General features: G+C 36.9%; 1 protein-coding gene across 1 annotated transcript in view; it reads right to left on the bottom strand.

Annotated features, from left to right (window-relative positions):
- The window catches only part of ryr2b (ryanodine receptor 2b (cardiac)), a 68,648-nt gene that overhangs the window by 15,168 nt on the left and 35,897 nt on the right, over window positions 1-17,583 (bottom strand). The window contains exons 59-89 of the mRNA XM_055029509.1: window positions 17,411-17,531; window positions 17,092-17,207; window positions 16,040-16,116; window positions 14,911-15,032; window positions 14,726-14,775; window positions 14,442-14,502; window positions 13,454-13,692; window positions 13,029-13,110; window positions 12,424-12,554; window positions 12,027-12,347; window positions 11,717-11,954; window positions 11,279-11,366; window positions 11,055-11,141; window positions 10,753-10,914; window positions 10,575-10,637; window positions 9,513-9,641; window positions 7,628-7,740; window positions 7,353-7,449; window positions 6,243-6,373; window positions 5,978-6,029; window positions 5,425-5,478; window positions 5,223-5,322; window positions 5,001-5,080; window positions 4,636-4,712; window positions 4,435-4,508; window positions 4,117-4,197; window positions 3,868-3,956; window positions 3,442-3,570; window positions 2,872-2,976; window positions 2,615-2,696; window positions 75-1,372 (exon numbers count right to left, since the gene is read on the bottom strand). Of these exons, the coding sequence (XP_054885484.1) occupies window positions 75-1,372; window positions 2,615-2,696; window positions 2,872-2,976; window positions 3,442-3,570; window positions 3,868-3,956; window positions 4,117-4,197; window positions 4,435-4,508; window positions 4,636-4,712; window positions 5,001-5,080; window positions 5,223-5,322; window positions 5,425-5,478; window positions 5,978-6,029; window positions 6,243-6,373; window positions 7,353-7,449; window positions 7,628-7,740; window positions 9,513-9,641; window positions 10,575-10,637; window positions 10,753-10,914; window positions 11,055-11,141; window positions 11,279-11,366; window positions 11,717-11,954; window positions 12,027-12,347; window positions 12,424-12,554; window positions 13,029-13,110; window positions 13,454-13,692; window positions 14,442-14,502; window positions 14,726-14,775; window positions 14,911-15,032; window positions 16,040-16,116; window positions 17,092-17,207; window positions 17,411-17,531 (4,649 nt within the window). The remainder of the gene's footprint in view (window positions 1-74; window positions 1,373-2,614; window positions 2,697-2,871; window positions 2,977-3,441; window positions 3,571-3,867; window positions 3,957-4,116; window positions 4,198-4,434; window positions 4,509-4,635; window positions 4,713-5,000; window positions 5,081-5,222; window positions 5,323-5,424; window positions 5,479-5,977; window positions 6,030-6,242; window positions 6,374-7,352; window positions 7,450-7,627; window positions 7,741-9,512; window positions 9,642-10,574; window positions 10,638-10,752; window positions 10,915-11,054; window positions 11,142-11,278; window positions 11,367-11,716; window positions 11,955-12,026; window positions 12,348-12,423; window positions 12,555-13,028; window positions 13,111-13,453; window positions 13,693-14,441; window positions 14,503-14,725; window positions 14,776-14,910; window positions 15,033-16,039; window positions 16,117-17,091; window positions 17,208-17,410; window positions 17,532-17,583) is intronic.

Below are 17,583 nucleotides of genomic sequence, written 5' to 3' on the forward strand. Positions count from 1 at the left end.
AAAAACATTTTTTAGAAAACCAAAGTGATCATGCAAAAGCTCAATAAGCATGACAAAGAGCAAATCATTCCTACCAAAGTGTGGTGCTCCTCAGAAACATCCGTGTCGATTATTGTTCCAGAAGTTGAACTGAACAGATCAGTCAGGCTGTCAGAGAGATCTTGCGTTACAAGTCTGTACTGATCTCCCTCCTTCTTCAGTTTGAGACCAAATATGTCTGACAATAAGTCCACCTCCTTGGGAAAGGTCAATGAAGCCATCTGCCTGATCTCCCTCAATTCTTTCTGGGAAGAGAAACTAACAGAGTACTTTCTCAGTTGATCCGCACTGCTAGACACCTCCATGACCTCATCAAGGGTTGGCTCAAGAATACCCCCAAGCAAGTCTGACACTGTCATTCTTTTTGCTGCCTCTATGAATCCACTGTTGACAAATGTGATGTACAGCAAATACATGAAGCGACGGATGACTGCAGATATGCAGTGGATCTGAAGCCCGCAAATGAATCTAATGAATCGAACTGCTGCTAAGAGGAACTCCTTTGGCGTCATCTTCATCAGTGTTCTGAGGTTTTTCACAGAAAGGGCACAAGTCAACATCACCCACCAATAGTAGATGAAAGTCCACCTCTTGTAATCTGGGGATGTATATTCTTCAAGCTCACTCTTTTCCAACTCTGTTTTCCCGTTGCACTTCTCTCCAGAATTAGTTCCGGATATCTGAGCTGCAAGTTGCATCTCAAAAATGGTGTCCTCACAGAAGTTGACAAACATCTCCATTTTCTCTTTGTCTCCTCCCTTATTGACCACATCAAAAATGAACTGCCTCTTGGACTCCTTCACCTGTGGCTTCTCCCACTGCGTGCGACTGTATTCACTGATCTCAAAGTAAACCCGTTCAAAGCGCTTCCCGCTGCCAAGAATTTCAATGCGTCCAAGACTGGGCTGAAAGTAAGTCAGGACGCATTCTGCAAGCTCCATGAACGCCTTCAGCCTGGACTCTTTGGGCATGTGCTCTGACAAATTGGTGAGGAGAACTGCAATACTGAAGCCGATGTCTTTCGCCGGCTCATGGAAGCGATCCACAAACGTTTTGTATTCCAAGATTTCTCCATCATTTGTTTCAATGCAAGAGAGCAGGAAGTGGATCTCGGCTTGTGAGAAGTATTTGCAGTTTTCCATGGCTTTCAGGAAGTCCTTCCTGCATATGCTGCCCTTACAGTCAGAATCATACTCTCTGAAGCCCTCAGATGAAGTCAGGTCTTTTAGTTTGAGGAACATGTCGAAAAACTTAAGAACCATTTCCACATTGCCTGATGATTCCACCAACATATCCACCATCTGCTTCCCAATTGTTCCATTGATAACATTGCCTGCAACAAAGAAAAATACAAGTAGATTATCTGATGAAGGTTGCAGAGTGTAAGACCTTCTGCAAATGTTTCTTTTTTTTCCAACTTCCTTTTTTCCAGCAATCTTCCTTGCAGAACTATTTCATTGTTTTGATATGAAAGGCTGCAGACACTTGAGCTACATCAACACAAGTTAATACCACTGTAGTATAACTGTGAACTGCAAGGACAAATACAAACAGCTTATTTTTAAACTGTGACATGTGGTCATCTGTCTTTACTCTGATCCTATCAAATACCAATACCTATTAAAAGTGTATTATATATTTTTTCACTATAAATAGTTGTTTTATAAAGGCCTCAGAGAACATTATTGAACAAAAAAGAAAAGAAAGAAGCACTCCTTCAAGCTTATTCTCACTTGACTGTCCACCTAAATGGACAGACCAAAGAGACTGTTAGTCAGAGGAGTAACTAAGTATTCAATTGGTAACTCTGAAGCAGCTGCAGACATCCCTATCTCAAGTGGGAGAATGTATCAATATGATAGCCATTAGTCATGCATTCCACAAATCTGGCCTTTATGGAAGAGGAGCAACAAGAAATCCAGAAGGATTTATCTTTGCCACAAGCCATATAGGTGACACACAAAGTATTTGGACGAAGAAGACCAAAATTGGACGTTTTCAATAGCATACATAATGTGACCTATGGAGAAAAAAACACTACACATCGTCCAGTATCCACACTGTGAAATTAAAAGTTGCGGCAGCTTTATGCCATGGGAATTATTTTCTTCAATAGGAACAAGAAAGCTAATCAGAGTTAAAGAGAAGATAAAGTTAAACGCAGGGTAAAATTGGAAAAAAAAAAGAGAATTTAAAAAACTCTGGAAAGAGTTCAATTATAGTTCTCTCTACATCCAACTTGACTAATGCAAACCAATCAAACATATTCATGTGTCGATGTACAACGTTGGAGACACAAATGCAAATGCGTCGGTCTATCACACAAAATTAAATAATGTTAAACTTGGAGTTGCAATGTGACAATATGTTAAAAAGAAAGTTTAATAAATACAAAAGTTTTTTTTGTGAATGAGTTCTTTTCATTCATAAAAAAAATATAAAAGCCTCATTATACAAAGGCTCTTACATTGGTATGACAAAAAACAAAACTTAATTATTCAAAGAATCACTTTTTTACTCAAATTCTGTCTATTCATTTGTTGCAAATAACTGCAAAGCCTTGCCAATTATTTACCTTCCAACATGGAAAGGAGGAACACAACCATGTCCTTCAGTAAGTCCATGAGTTCTTTTAGGAGTCTTATCTGCCTTGAATCCTGCACAAAAACATATTATGTTTGCAAGAAGTTTGCATAATATCTTCTAAAAGTTGGTAGACGTGTTTTCCCGACATATAGCTGAGTAAGGCCACAGAATCCAAGAAGTATTTAATCTTGTATGTTTTTCTCAAGATACAGTAACTACTGAAATGAAACTGTAACGCTGCCATACCTGAGATAGTTTCATCTGCATGTGAGCAAAGACATGGAGGAATCCCACGACAGCATCCCACAGACGACTGTGAGCCAGACTCTGCTGATTCCCAATACATGGACCCTGGATGAACATAATAGTGTGCAGACAGTACAAATATTGCAGAAGGCAGAAATAAAGGCATAAAGTTGCAAAACTAGAAATAACATCTCCCAAATTTAAAATGTTTCATTTTATTTCCATGTGCATTCTTATTTATAGCTGATCCCAAACTGATTTAATAAATCACAACTATATCAACTCAAGATTTACATGAGGCAAAGAGCGTAGATAGTGAAAAACATTAGGTACCCCTTAATAACTAATTCCTCACATTACAGAGTCCATCTGGCATTAAGGATTTCCAGTTGTTTCTTTCACACTCACTTGTTCAAATATAAATGAGAAATAAATAAATGGCATCTCTAAATAATTCATCAGCTACCTGGTGAAACATGTTGTGCAGTTGTTTTGCCACAAAGCTGAAGAAACTGTTTTGGCTAATTAATTTAATACATTCACAATCGAAAGCAGGCTGAGAGGACCAACCTGTATATATTCGGTGAGTGTGTTGAAGACCTGTTTGGCAACTTCAATGGCCTTGGAGAAGTTGTGTTGACCCAGGGGATCAATAACGTCTTTCACTGAGTAGTACCAGTAGAAATCACTGATCGATTCCTGTAAAAATATGTTTTTTCTAAGATAAGAATCAGCTGAAATTAAAGAGGGGTCAAACGACACATAGTTTGTTAATATGTAGGCCTACTTTGGGTTTAAGACCATAACCGATTCATGCTGCAGTTGATTAGTAAAGAGGCAAACAGATTACCAATACAAAATTGCGACACCTGGATTTGATGATTTGAACTGACACACTTCTTTTGACAATACTGGACATCAATTTCTATATATTCCTGAAGTGGTTTGATTTAATTAATCAAAATTACATGAGAGAAGTCATGACAGTGGACTCACTTGTACCCTTAGTAGATAGTCGACCGTTGATATGACAATGTTGACGGTGGTGTTGTTCCCAGCTTGTGTTCTTAAATAGTTCTGGAAATCTAAGGCATACAAAAATTTGCATAATAATTAGTATGGGGAAAAAGGTATTTTCATTTTCTCTTCCTTTATCTATGCTTCATGTTCCTCGGTTTGCATTATTGACAAGCATACATGAGAGTTTGACAATGTTTTATCGGATAATGATTAAGAAGATGTTACCAGAATTGTGTCCTTCGCAGAGCAGCTGCAGGAAACGAAATAGGTCACAAGTCAAGTCCTTGTCAGGCATCACCTTCTCTCCTTTGAATGAAAAGATAGCAGCAGAAAAATCTGAAATACTGAACACTTGGAAGATGAATGTAAAAAATAGTAAATCAGAAAAGCATGGCCTTTTCGAACAATAGATGTTGATAACACTGAAAGGTGAAAAATATTTTGTAAAGTGGACACTTTAACAGATATTTCAGCTGACCCCTCCACCATGACGGGGATTAACAGTAATGGATTATTTTTTGTATTCCCGTTTAAATACAGTACCTGAGTTATCATCTGTGGTCGTGCCTAATCCCTCTGCTTTGTTCTGCCTCTCAAATGCATTCAAATCCAGAACACTGGGTGACAGAAAATCACACATGCAAAAAGGGGGTTAGGTAAAGCCTTTCAACTTTAACCTTTATATCAAACTGTTGATATATCACCATTTTCTGATTTTAAACACTTTTCTCTTCTGTTACTCACCTGCATGACCGCATGAGTCCAGCCATGCTCTGAAAAAAGCCAACATTGCGCTTCTCTCTTAGATAATCCAGCATTTTCTGTTAAAGCATAGCCAACAAAAACGGGATCTAATTAAGCAGAAGTAATTAGAGTAATATTAGGCTCATCAGTGGTCAAGTGATGGATCATGCTCTCTCAGGAAAATGAGATTTGTCTCAAGCCATGATATAAAGTTGAAGTCAGCGTGTAAACGACAGGTGCATTAAATGAAGCTTCTATTATGAACTCTGGATGTGAAAGTGAAGGCTTTAAAAATATATAATCATCCAAGTATCCAAAGTAGTAAGGAAACATATTCTGAGTTCCCAAAAAAGCATTTAATTTACCTGCTGAACTGTTGCGTTCCCTCCATTAAGAAGAGCAATACCTAGTTTCAGAGTTGGACCAATCATGAATCCCATGGTGCCTGAAGCGACCCAGAAACAGAGTATTCATTCATTCAGTAGCTTTGCATCTTTTCTACCATCTAATCAACTTATCTCAAAGAGGAAGTATTAATAAGCTAAATATTTACAGTCGATTGTATTTTGTTGTTCATAATGCCCTACCATTACTGGCGCTAATAGCTTGCAGGACCATTTCAGGGGCTCCACGACAATGCAGCCTGGTCTGTTGGTACAACAGCTTCTGCTTTTCCATCTCCTTCTCCTGTTCACATTATTATTAAGAAAAAAAAATCATACTTCCAAGCTTTGATATATCAAAGTATTGCAAGGATATTTTAAAAAAAGTAAGAGCCAGTTTACTCACTTCAAAGCTTTCTACTTCCTGCTCTGCATCATCTTGGCTCTCTCTGCAGCAGCTCTGGGAAAAACCAAACCGATAAAGTGGACGATGATGTAAAACCAGATCGAAAAGACAATACGTCAACAATAAATTATTTACCAATGCACTGGACCTCTTCTCTGACAGGTGCTTTAGCTACATACTTTATGGGACATGCACAAAGACATCAAAGTAAAACTTAAAGCCCATTAAAAATATGATGCAACAGTTGGATGCATCTGTGCCTGTGCTGAGAAAACCCTCCAGTCTGAATGAATTAAAGCAGCAATACAATATGATTTGTGTCCTTATTAGGCAACCTAGCATACTAATTACAGGAAAGAAACTAGCCTTTAGAGAAATGCATACACATCTTTATTTTATTTTTGTCATGTTTAATATCATCCTGTTTAATTTACACTGCATATTAAATTGCATGTTTTTAAATATAAGACTTTTGTAAAATTTTAAGAGTTAAGTGATATAATTCATTCACATGTGTCAAACACTTTGATAATAAAACATGATTTGCTGTTACCTTGGCCATAATAGCAGTATAATCTTTGTATAGGTTGTCATTATCAAGTTTGCTGAAAAACAGGGGAAAAAAACTGTTTATGTCAGAGTGAGGCAAAATGTAGGAGTTTTGAAGGTCAAGTCATATTATATGTCACAATCAGAAACATTATTTTTAAAAGCCAAAATTATTACAAGATGTTAAGAAAATGTGTGTGCAGAGCTATGGAAGCATTAGCACTAGGCAGTTCATACCGCATCTGATCTTTTATAACGAACAGACACACCTGCTTTCCGTCAGCACACTTCGACTGAAGAGCATAATGAGCTGAAGGAGAGGATCGATTGCCTTGGCGCCTTCTTCCACCTCGTTTACTTCCCCTTTCTCACCTTCCCACGGTTTTGTCACTCGCCCCTTCTACAGTCCAAGGAGGGAGGGCAAAGTAATTAGGGTGTGCTCTTAAATTATATCACACTGCTCATTGCAGCAAACTAGAAAATAAACATACCAGATTTCTTCCTTTTCAGATATGCACAGTAATGAATAGTATTGTTCGCTTGTACAATAATAAAGGCAAATTATAAATGTAGGACATCGGCTTATTTCAAACCTGCTGCCTGTGCTTAAATCACATGGCTCCCACGATTCAAAGCAAAGTCCCAAGTTAATGAAGCACGAGAGCAATAGTAACAACTGAATTTTCAATTCAATTCAAAGCGGAGAGGAAAACTGATAGAATAAACTGGAAACAGTGCTATAAATGAAAACATTTCAACAGGAACAAGACAGGAGATGAAATAAGACCTACTTTGGACGAATGTGTTAAATCCGACTTGTACTTGTTTAAAAGTCAAAACCATTCCTAACTGGATGAAGTTAAATGAGACTAAACTTTTCAGATTTTATGTCATTTAACTTCATCCAGTTAGGAAATCAATCATACAAAATAATTTCTATTTGCCAAAAACTTCCTTCAAATTAAGAACGTTTTTTTTTTTTCCTTTTAAACTGCTGGCTGAATCTGGTAAGAAAGAGAAGTCAATCATTACTGCCAAAGCAACATTCAAAGCCAGATAAGATTTTTGCAATCTCATCTCTTTCTCTTGTTAAATTGAGTGAATAAACTCAATGAAACTGAAAGTGCACTCAGAGCGCAGAGTGAAATATCTTAACTATTATATTGTTGCGTGATAATTTACTGCATATGGCCAGTGTTCTGAATGAAATATCAGGTCAGGGATCACCATCAGCAAATGTCTTTTCTGAGGTTGCTCCGGCCAGTATCATGGACCAGAAAAATCCAGCTGAAGATATTCCTGGTGCTCATCTTGTTTAAAAACACAATTGTTTAATTATTACAATTTTAAAAAGTTTGCACAGCTTCTCTTGCACTCACAGCTAAATCCTCCACCAGCATTTCCACCAAGTCGTTTCCCTCTGTTGATATCCAAAATCTGTCGTAACCTTGCAGGAAAAGGTTGACAGCTCGGTGCCTGAAGGAACAAAAAAACAGAGTGAAAAACTGTTGGTAGAAAGAGAAAAAAGCATTGGTTGTCAAGTTTTTGTTTTTATCTGCACTTGTTTATTATCTTGTCTGTATTTGTACACAAAACAAAATATATGAAACAACGGTAAAGCTTTATCAAACAACTTATTTGGCCTGGGTCTTACAGTGGCAAATTGTAGAGGGGAGTCATCCTCAGGCAAGCCACCACCGCACGTTTCCTTTGTTTGGATAAAATTTTGTTCCAAGCAGGTTTTTTGCTTTTCTGTGGATGCTCTACCTAGAAAAAGAAAATAAAACAACAACAACAACAAAATGCATTTTAATATAAAATAAAATAAAAAGAAAAATAAAAAAAATGTCCCTTTGGCTCCCTTACAGACTTTTTATGCATTTGCTTTCTTGTCCTACTGTCAGCACTTGTTACCATTTAAAATCATTAAACACATTTTTGTAATCAGAAGAAGTCAAACACAAAATGTCGTTTTTATGCAGGGTTGGTTTTGTCTTTATGTGAAATTCTTCTCAATAGTTAAAACTGTTTGTGCCTCCCTTGACAGCAACAGCTGACATTAAGCATTTGTTAGAATTGAAAATAAGGTATTTTAAATCACTATGAAGGAAATTTTGCACAACTTTCATTTATAGAACTGTTTACATTTTTTCCTGTTGTAGGATTGGAAGCCAAGTGTGCAGAATCTTCTGCCAGAGAGAAAGAATCACAGCCACAAACACAACACCTGCCATATATGACATTTTTATGGTCTTGTATTGTTCTACTGTTTTCAGTAATATTTTTCCAATAGTGTTGGAGTTTGTGCCACATCCTACAGGATCCACTCCTTTCAAAAACACTTTGTTCCTTTGTTGGCCATTATCAAAATTCATTTTACTAACTGGTAGAGGGGTCTTTCTGTTCTCTTTGGTCAGCAGTGGTCCAGGCCATGGCATTCTCAGAAGGCTGCCATTTTTTTTTTTTTTTTGCTTTTTCACTATTGTTGAATCATAGTGACTTAGAATAATAATGCCCACAATGTTCATTTATAACCTGTTGGATGCTGGGTAATTCTGTTAGGTCATTTTTTTAGATAATGGCATTAACTGTGGTTCACCAGAGACTCAAAACCTTGAGAATGGCTTTGTAAGCATATGTATCTTAATTACTTTGCTCTTGAACTTTTTTTTTTGTTGATGTGTTGCTTTTTAAAATCTACATGTATCTCAGTACTTAATTTTTTGCCAAAAAATGTTGCTGACTACAGTGAATTTCTAATACGCGTTACAACTAGATTTAAGAAGGTCAAGCTGGTTTTTGCATAACATTTCTTCTAAAGGAAATCATTTGAAAACTGCTTTTTTTCTGGCAAAAGTATAAATGTTTACAAGGACAAAGATAAATGAAGACTTGACTGATAGAAGAACAACTAAAGTTACACAATCTTAAAGCAACAACGTAAGCTGGTAAGAAGAAGAAAAAACAAAAACTACTGGAATCTACATGTTGGCAACTTACAGAAATGCAGCCAATTAAAACGTGTAAACTTACAAAATTTCAAGCATTTAATGCATGAGTAAATAAAATGAGGAGGAAGACAGGCCCAGAGGGAAAAAAGCAACATAGTTTTTTTCTTTTTTTTTTTTGCTCCAACTCACTGCAAAACTCTGTTCAAGTCAGAGCAATTTTGCTGTGAATTAGTAGCTAGAAAAGAGATCCGTTAACTTTAAAATCTGTGTCGTCTGAAAAACTATTTCAAGCTAATATCTTAAAGATTACACAAAGTAAAATCTGGTAATTATCCCTGTGCTTTGTCAAGTGTAATCATCTTGTCTGAGTCGAATGATGAGGTAAACAGCTCAAAAATATTTTCACCTCCCTTCATCTCACCTTACTCCACTTCACTGAACAAACACAATTGTATGTGCAGAGTTTAATAATGGAGAAGAGTGGATGTGTTCAATGTCACTGTATTTACAGAGGCCAAGGAGGCAAAGGAAGAATGCTCTGCTCAGAGTGATGAATCATTTTTTTTTTTTTAGAATCTAAAAGCTCACCTGATCCAGGTAATAAAGCACCCGGGCTATTTCTAGAACCCTGTCCACAGTCCTTTGTGTGTCAGCTGGGGCCTCAAGCTGTGCTGGGAGATCAGCAGACAGAATCCCATGGCTGACTCTGTTTGATGTCTGCGAAGCGAAACAAGCTCGATTCATTTAAGTCTTTTGTTCCACATAGAAAGCTTCTGTTTATGGATTTATTCAAATTTAATATTGAATTAGCATGCACTTTTTCCTAAGAAACAACCACAAAAAAAAACAAAAAAAAAACAAATGAGATGTTTGGTGGACTAAAAACAAAAGACGAAACACGATTCAAAACAACAGCCTGATTTATGGAGTGAAAATGTGCAATTCTCAATATTCCCGGCAGAAAAGATGTGTTCACTCAACCAACAAACTATATAAACCAAGAAAAACACAAAATATATTCACTATGTTTCAGCTCAAAAGAGTTTGGAAATCAAAATCAGAATGCATATTTTTCATTGCTGGTTTATGAATAAACATGTTTATTACTGACTTGTAGATGCGGAAACAATGTCTTTGTATATTGAACAGACTCATGAGCTCATTATGTTCATGTCTCTGCCACGCAATGATTCACTGGTAGAGATTATTAAAAAGATGCCTTTGGATATTAAAATTATGAGAGAGTTTTTCTGTTTCATATGACACAAACCTGTTACAAAAATTAAGTTGAAAATTTTGTAACATACTGATTTATTAATGCTGTCTAAACATTGCACATTGTGCTAAGGGACATACAGAGTCATATTGTAATGCACACAAATGCATTAATTATTCTGAAACTGGAAATAGAAATTGGATCTACAGGAAAAATTGACATTGGAATTTCAACTATTTATAACTTTGCCAGGATAAAAGTTTAACTGATTTTGCTCATTTATTTAATTCCTTATTTGGAAAAATAAGACTATTTGGATTGTATTGTCCCTTGAGATTGAAATCTGTTTTTAAGAGAGCTATGGTCAAGAAAGCACATTGTTAGTCATGCAGGATATTTAGTATACACAAATAGTTACAATAAATAGTCATTACCTGACCAAAATAATGCTTGAGGTAACTCAAAATATGCTCCTGAATCTCATTTTCAAGGTTATTCTGTAAAGAAAAATGTTAAACATTTTATGCTTAGCCACATGCTAAAGAATTACGTCTGAAGAAAAACCATTTCTAACACACAAAAATTTGCAGAAACTCTGTACTTATAATTTACCTGAGAATAGCAGTTCTTCACCAACATGATAAGGTTCTGGTCACATGGGAAACAAACTCTGAGTCCCACAGGAACCAGCTTCTTTATGGTAGCCACTATGAGAGAAGTGTGTGCAGAGTAACGCTCCCCCTTCCTCTTCATGCCTTTGTTTTTATGGTCAAACTTAACGTCATGCAAAGAGAACAGAAATGCCCACAGTTTTGCACTAAAGTCACTCAACTGGTATAAGACAGGTGGACAAATTCTGGTTTTGCATAAAAGTGCATGCGTAATCAAACAGTCTTTTTGTGAACACAGCTGACCTCCAGTATATTGTCACCGGAGAGCAAAAAAGCCAAATTGTTGATTTGGTTGTGGACCACATAACTCTGCTCTTCCCATTTGAAATGCTGTTGCAGAAAAAACATAGATGACGACGAATAAGCACTATTTATGAGGTACAGTATTTACACGTAAATTTCTGACATGGCAGAATAAAAAACTAAAAAATTTAAATTAAAAAAAACATGCTGTGTGTCTTTCCTACATGAGATTTGGCCCAGAATACAAAGACCTCTGCCACCATGCTGAACAGCTGCTCAGCCTCGGGGATCGTCTCTTTCAGCCATCTGGCTCTAGAACGAGACCGGCAAAACGTATTAACATCACAGAAGTTATTCCTGCAAAGCTGAACATGGCCTGAGATAACAATTTGTACAGTGGCCTAAGGCATTATGTCTCTTTATATATTCAACATAAGCAATTCAAGTAAAAATTCAGCCTTTTATTAAAAATAAAAAGTATATAACCTAATGGGAAATAATTTGGAAGAGTTTTTTTGCCAAATGCATGACACCATAACACCACATAAATAATTTTTATTTTTAAACTGTAATTTATTTTTAAACACACAAACAAATGTGTAAATACATCAGGTTTTTAAGATAATATTTGACTCCAAAAACGTCTGTAGTTTATCCCTTACCGATTAAAATCAACAAACTGGATGAGAAGAGGAAAAAAGGCATAGAGATCTTGGACCAGAACTCTGTACTTCTCCTGTATCTGCAGCTCTGCTTCAGAACTACAGCAGTCTTCCGCTTTCATCACTTCCTCTTCTAACTGAACACACTCTGCCCGCTTCCTCAGCTTCTCCATCAGGGGGAGAAAGTGACTTCTCAACAGTCCGCTGTCAGCTTTGCATATGATCGGCTGCGAAAAAACTAAAACACCAGACAGCTGTCAACAGCAGGAGCCGGTGATTTGGCCACAGTTATCACACGGCATCAATATACCTGCAAGCTGTTTCATCCAGTCACCCTGGCAAGCACCCACATGGTTGTGGATGATATGAAGGATGTGGCCAATCAGGTTGCTCGCATGCTGAGGAACAACAGAGCTGAGGACTGGGCCCTCTGGGTGGCCCTCTGGGCCCCAGCCACACCAATGTGAAATATAGCTGCACAACATGGGCAAAGTGACCTCTGCCACATGGATGTACTGCATCTGATGAGCTACAGAACCAGCACCAGCCAGCTCCTCCACTTTCTGCAGTGCCTCTCCGAGGGAAGGAAGAGGGCGACACATGTCCTCCATCCGGTCCGGCAGTCCCTGATCTGATGGGAGGAATGGGATTCTTAATGGAGCTGAAGATTAAGCAAAGAGCTCTGAAGAAAAAGGATCACAGTTTACCTTCAATCTCAGTGGGACTCATGACATTGTAGATAGAATGTGGATTGTTGTGGTCTAGAGTTGGCTCCAGGAAGCATACAGGAAAAGCTCCAGTCAGAGCTGCTACACATGCGCCTGTTGCTGACCGCTGCCTACACAGCAAAGGCAACATACAGGAAATATTAATTATATTCCCACAAACGACAAAAGTTTTTTTATAGCCCCTTTTTCTTTCATTTAGTCACAACAAACATATAAACTTCAATTTTTGCACTGCAATTGTTGCCATTCTTCTTTGCACAATAGCTGACAGATTGAATGAAGAGCATCTGTGAATGGCAATTTTAACATTTGCCACCTTGGTAGGCAGCTGGTTGCACACGATTATTTTTTTCAGAATAAATGCATTCCACACTTTTCCATTTTATTCCTAAAATTTTGAAACACGTAAACTTCACAAAATGCAAAAGCTTTGTGTTTCACGATCACATTAAATCCCCCAAGCAATACATTAGAATTTGTGGGTGCAAAATGTTCAAGGTATGCAGAAGTATTTGCAAGATACTTTATGTGAAAAATAATATTCAGGGAATAACACAAAATATATAAACAAAAATAAATATTACCCCTCCATGTAGATGCTTTTACTGGTCCCCAGAGAGTAGAGGCTGCTTAAAATCTTGTAACATGACACCTGGATACCACCGACTGGGAAGACAACATGATGCTTACAACTGAGAAGCTTCTTCTCAAAAACAACCAGGAACAGTAAACTAATGTAGTGTCATGTTTCAGATGATGAACGATTTGTGAGTGTTTAGTGTTTTAGAGAAGAGAAAATATGTCCCCAATGCCCTGTGAATGTAACTAAAAACATAAAAAGATACATAGACTGTAGATGTTATTTAGCTGAGAAACAGAACAGGGTTAAGGCGTAACGACTACTAATGTGTGTTTAAACTAGATTTGGCAGAGAGTGTTTTTGACTAAACATTTTATTTACTAAATGTATATGCAAAAGAAACACTTTATCATCAAGACCAATTCTTACCCAGAACATCCACTCCATAGTTTTGATTGGCAAGATGATGGAAGAGGGAGGTAAGTGTTGGCATTAGGATGGACGTAGTGTAGTTTAAAGTGTTGACAACTCCTTTAGACAGTTGACCTCTGCTGTGAGGCAAGGTCTCCGCTATTTTCCCCACAGTCATCTCCAAATCTGCTGCAGCTGCTTCAAAAAATGAATGCAAAGGCATCTGTATGGACTCTGAAGATGCTGTCGTCAATATTCTAGAGAAAAAAAAAATATGACAGGCAGACATATCAAAATGGTACATTTTGTGTGTTGGGTTTTTTAAATCTTTAGACAAATACTGCTGCAGATCACTTCGTTGAAATTCCTTTGGAAAGGCACTTTATTCAAGTAAAAGAGCAAACTTTTAATATATTGACTCATTTCATGCAGAAAAGTGTTTTAGGCTTTTACATTTAAAAGTTTTATTATTATTATTATTATTATTATTATTATTATTGCGGCTCAGAGCTAACAACAAACCAAAATGTGTGGGCTTTTACTTGACGTTACATTTCAGCAGACCATGATTTCTGTGCTAAAGAAGTTTTTCATTGGTCTAACAAAATATTGTGATTTTCTAAAATGGAAATACACACCTAAAATGCATCATGCTGTGTGCAATGACTCTATATAATGTGAGTTTCACCTTTGAAAGTTACAGTGATTAGCATTTTAATCTGAGATTCCACATGCTTGTAAAATGAAAATACTAAAAGAGCTGCAAAATCTATTCATCAGCATTAATGACATCAATCTGAGACGAGCAGAAATTGTTCCATCATGCTACTGACTCTTTTTCTGCAGACAATAACAGTGATATATACCACAATTAGATAGCATCAGTGTATCTGCGGCTCAATTACACCAGACATCCTATCCTCAGACATGGTGGTGCAACACTAATAAAGACTGAAGGCGAAACGAGAAGATCAATTTGAGGCAGTGTGACAGTAGTGCCATCTACCTTGCATCAAGCGCCTGAGCCAGAATGCGGAGGCAGCTTGAAACAGCAGACGCTTCGTCTCCTGGTGGGACACACAGGTAGGACAATACTGTTGCATTCAAATTGTGTCACAATATGGCAGTTTATGGACATAAAAGCAGAAACAAAAACATCTGTAGCTACAGAATCCATACAAAAGTCCAATTGCTCTACCCGATCCAAGCTTCAGGAAGGAAGAACATATAAAGCACACAAAAACAGACAACATATAACAAGCGAATGTCTCAACAACTATCGCTTCTTACCAATTAGTGAGATTCTGTGTCTTACCAAAGCAGCAAGCTTGCAGAAGAGACTGGATGTGAGAAAAAAAAAAAATGACAAGCTACAAGAGATAAAATATGTTGGGCAAATTGTAGGTATAAATAGTGTTTTATAAAAGATGTTCACAGAATAATGAACACATGATTTTGTTTTTAGAGCTCCATACCACAGAACCATCTCCTTTTCCCTTTTGGAGGCATGACTTCTGTTTTCACTTGAGTTCAGAGAAGAGGACAAAAAATACAGACGATGGCTTTTTACATACTGCTCCAATAGTGGAAGAACGACCTGTGGAAATACAGAGCAACAAAAAAATACTTACTTCATCATTCACTATATGTCATGCAAACAAAATAAATAAATAACAAAATTTGGTTTGTTGTGCACTGGAAAACAATTTGGCAAGCCATACAACATTGGCACATTTTCAACAATTTTTTTAATTCATTGTAGAATTTTTATAATTAAAACAGAGTCTAAAATACAAACAGGCCCCAAGCAAGCTGAAAAAGCCCCCACATGCATTTAGTTGCAATAAAAAATCTCAATCACAGTTCTGGCTGGATATTTGACCACTTGTCTTAGCAAACCTTGAGATTTTCTGACATAAACCCAACCCTGAGATATAAATCACAGATATAAATCAGATAAAATTCAAAATACTTACAATTAAACTATAAAACCAGCAAGGAAATACATAAAGTAGTGATTTATTTAATCCATGTGGATTCATAAAGTAACTCTCACTTCATTGACTCACAGGTTGTCCCCTTTTTTGCAGTAATGTGCTTGAAGTGCTGAAAATTTCTCCACAGACAGCCTGCTCGCATTAGACTTTCCTGTCGATCGCCCTGCATGCTTGTGACAGATTGGTATGGTTGGAGGATCGGCGTACAGATGAGAAGCGTGACCGTTCACAGTCTTGGCTGACTTGATCTGACTCATGGGGTCTCAACAATGAAAAATAAACCCATTTTACTGATGCCTCCTTGGAGGCAGAGCAGTGTGGGAGGCTTTAGTCTATGTCCTGATGGCAATCAAAACGCCCACATGGATTTCCAAAATGGTTAAATAAATTACACAGCCACAAAGGGTTTGACTCACAGGGGTTGCCCATGGCGACCATCTAACAAAACTAATTAGATGTCATACGTGAAATGAGAAAAAAAAAGGCTAATAAGGACAAACAAAAGGCCGGTGGAAAAATGTAATTGGAAGTGGGCTAATTCAACATCAGAGGTTTCCTATGGGCAAAAATCAGTAGTGTTAAGATATGTAATTGAGATAAGGCAAACCTTCTGAAAAAAAATAATTGGCTGCTGATTTTGAGCCCTTTCTCCTTTAGGCATCTGTCCTCTGGCTTGAATCACCTCTGGAAATAAACATTAGGATAAATTAGTCCACAAACAAACTAAAATATATTGATTATGGAAGTAAATACAGCATAGTGCAGAACGTTTGAGTCATTCCTAACTTATGTACACTTCAATTTGCTTTCCAGGATTCCAGACGTTTTTATAATCATTTCAAATGGTTTGGATCAATACTTCTCCAGATCAGGCAGCATCACACCTCTGCTATTGGATTGGTTTATTTAATAAATTAATAACCGCTCTTTTCAAACATTCCTCCTACAAGTTTTCCTATAATTGCTAGCAGGACCCACTTGAGTCAGAGTTCCATGAATAAAAGAGTGCTTCACTGTCGCTGTGTATGTTTGTGTAGCAGTATTTTAAATTTCTTCCAATTCACCATGCTTAAACACGATAGTACTTTTTAATTATGTGTTTGTATGAAAACTAAATGTGATTGTGACACTGTATTGATATCTACACTTACTGTAATTTATATACTCGCAAGTTTAACATGCAAATAATAGTGAGACTTTTAACTACCTCTCTTCACCATTGCTGTGTTTTATATAACCAAAACATGGCTTCCCAGTGGATTCTCCTTTCAAAATTTTTTGGTGAAATATAAAAACAAAATTGATAATATTTAACATATTTTGGATAACTTTTTTTTTTCTTCTAATTGGTTGTTAACCAGTGTGTAGAAGTTTTTAATTCCCCAGATAGAGTGCAGGAATACAAATATATGATGTAACAAACACAATCTGACTTGCACAAATCAAGAATAGCCTGAAGCAAATTTGCCTAGAATGTTGTTAGGGGTCTATACCCTGAGTGTTCATAAATGATTTAGGGTTCACTTAAAAGATGCAGCGATACAGCTTACTCAAAATTACATGGAACCAAACAGGATGGCCACAAGATGCAACATTTTTAACATTTTATGTTTTAAAATAAATTTTTAGTCAGTATAATAATATGAAATGTCACATTACCGAGCTTTAGCATGTTCTCCTGAGTCTCCTCGGTATAATACACCATCCGTTGGAGAAAAATATGTCCAAAGCAGTTTGCAGAAGCAGTAAAGTCAATTTCCATGGATTTTCGATCCCTGTAGGGGATTTGCCACACAACAATATTATAATTAATACAATTTCCTTTCATACTTAGATATTTTGATTCTTTGTTCATTGCTTAATTTTTATACAGAAGGTTTTACTGGGAGAAGAAAGAGTTGAGACATTTGTGAACTATGCAAGCTAGGTCACATAAATCACACTCTTCCCCATCATTAAATGACAAGCTGGTACCTACCTCCACACAGTGTAGCCGTGGAGCAAAAGAAACTTCAGAATCTCCTGAGCTTTTTCTCTGAGCTTTGTCTTCTCCTTGGCAGTCAGAGTATCATATGGAACCAGCATCGAATGACCTCCCCCTTTTGACAATGGAAATGTATTCAAAGAATTGAAACTTTGAAAAAGATATAG

The sequence above is a fragment of the Poeciliopsis prolifica genome, unplaced genomic scaffold (assembly GCF_027474105.1).
Source record: "Poeciliopsis prolifica strain line A6 unplaced genomic scaffold, Auburn_PproV2 SCAFFOLD005, whole genome shotgun sequence".
Classification (NCBI taxonomy): domain Eukaryota; kingdom Metazoa; phylum Chordata; class Actinopteri; order Cyprinodontiformes; family Poeciliidae; genus Poeciliopsis; species Poeciliopsis prolifica.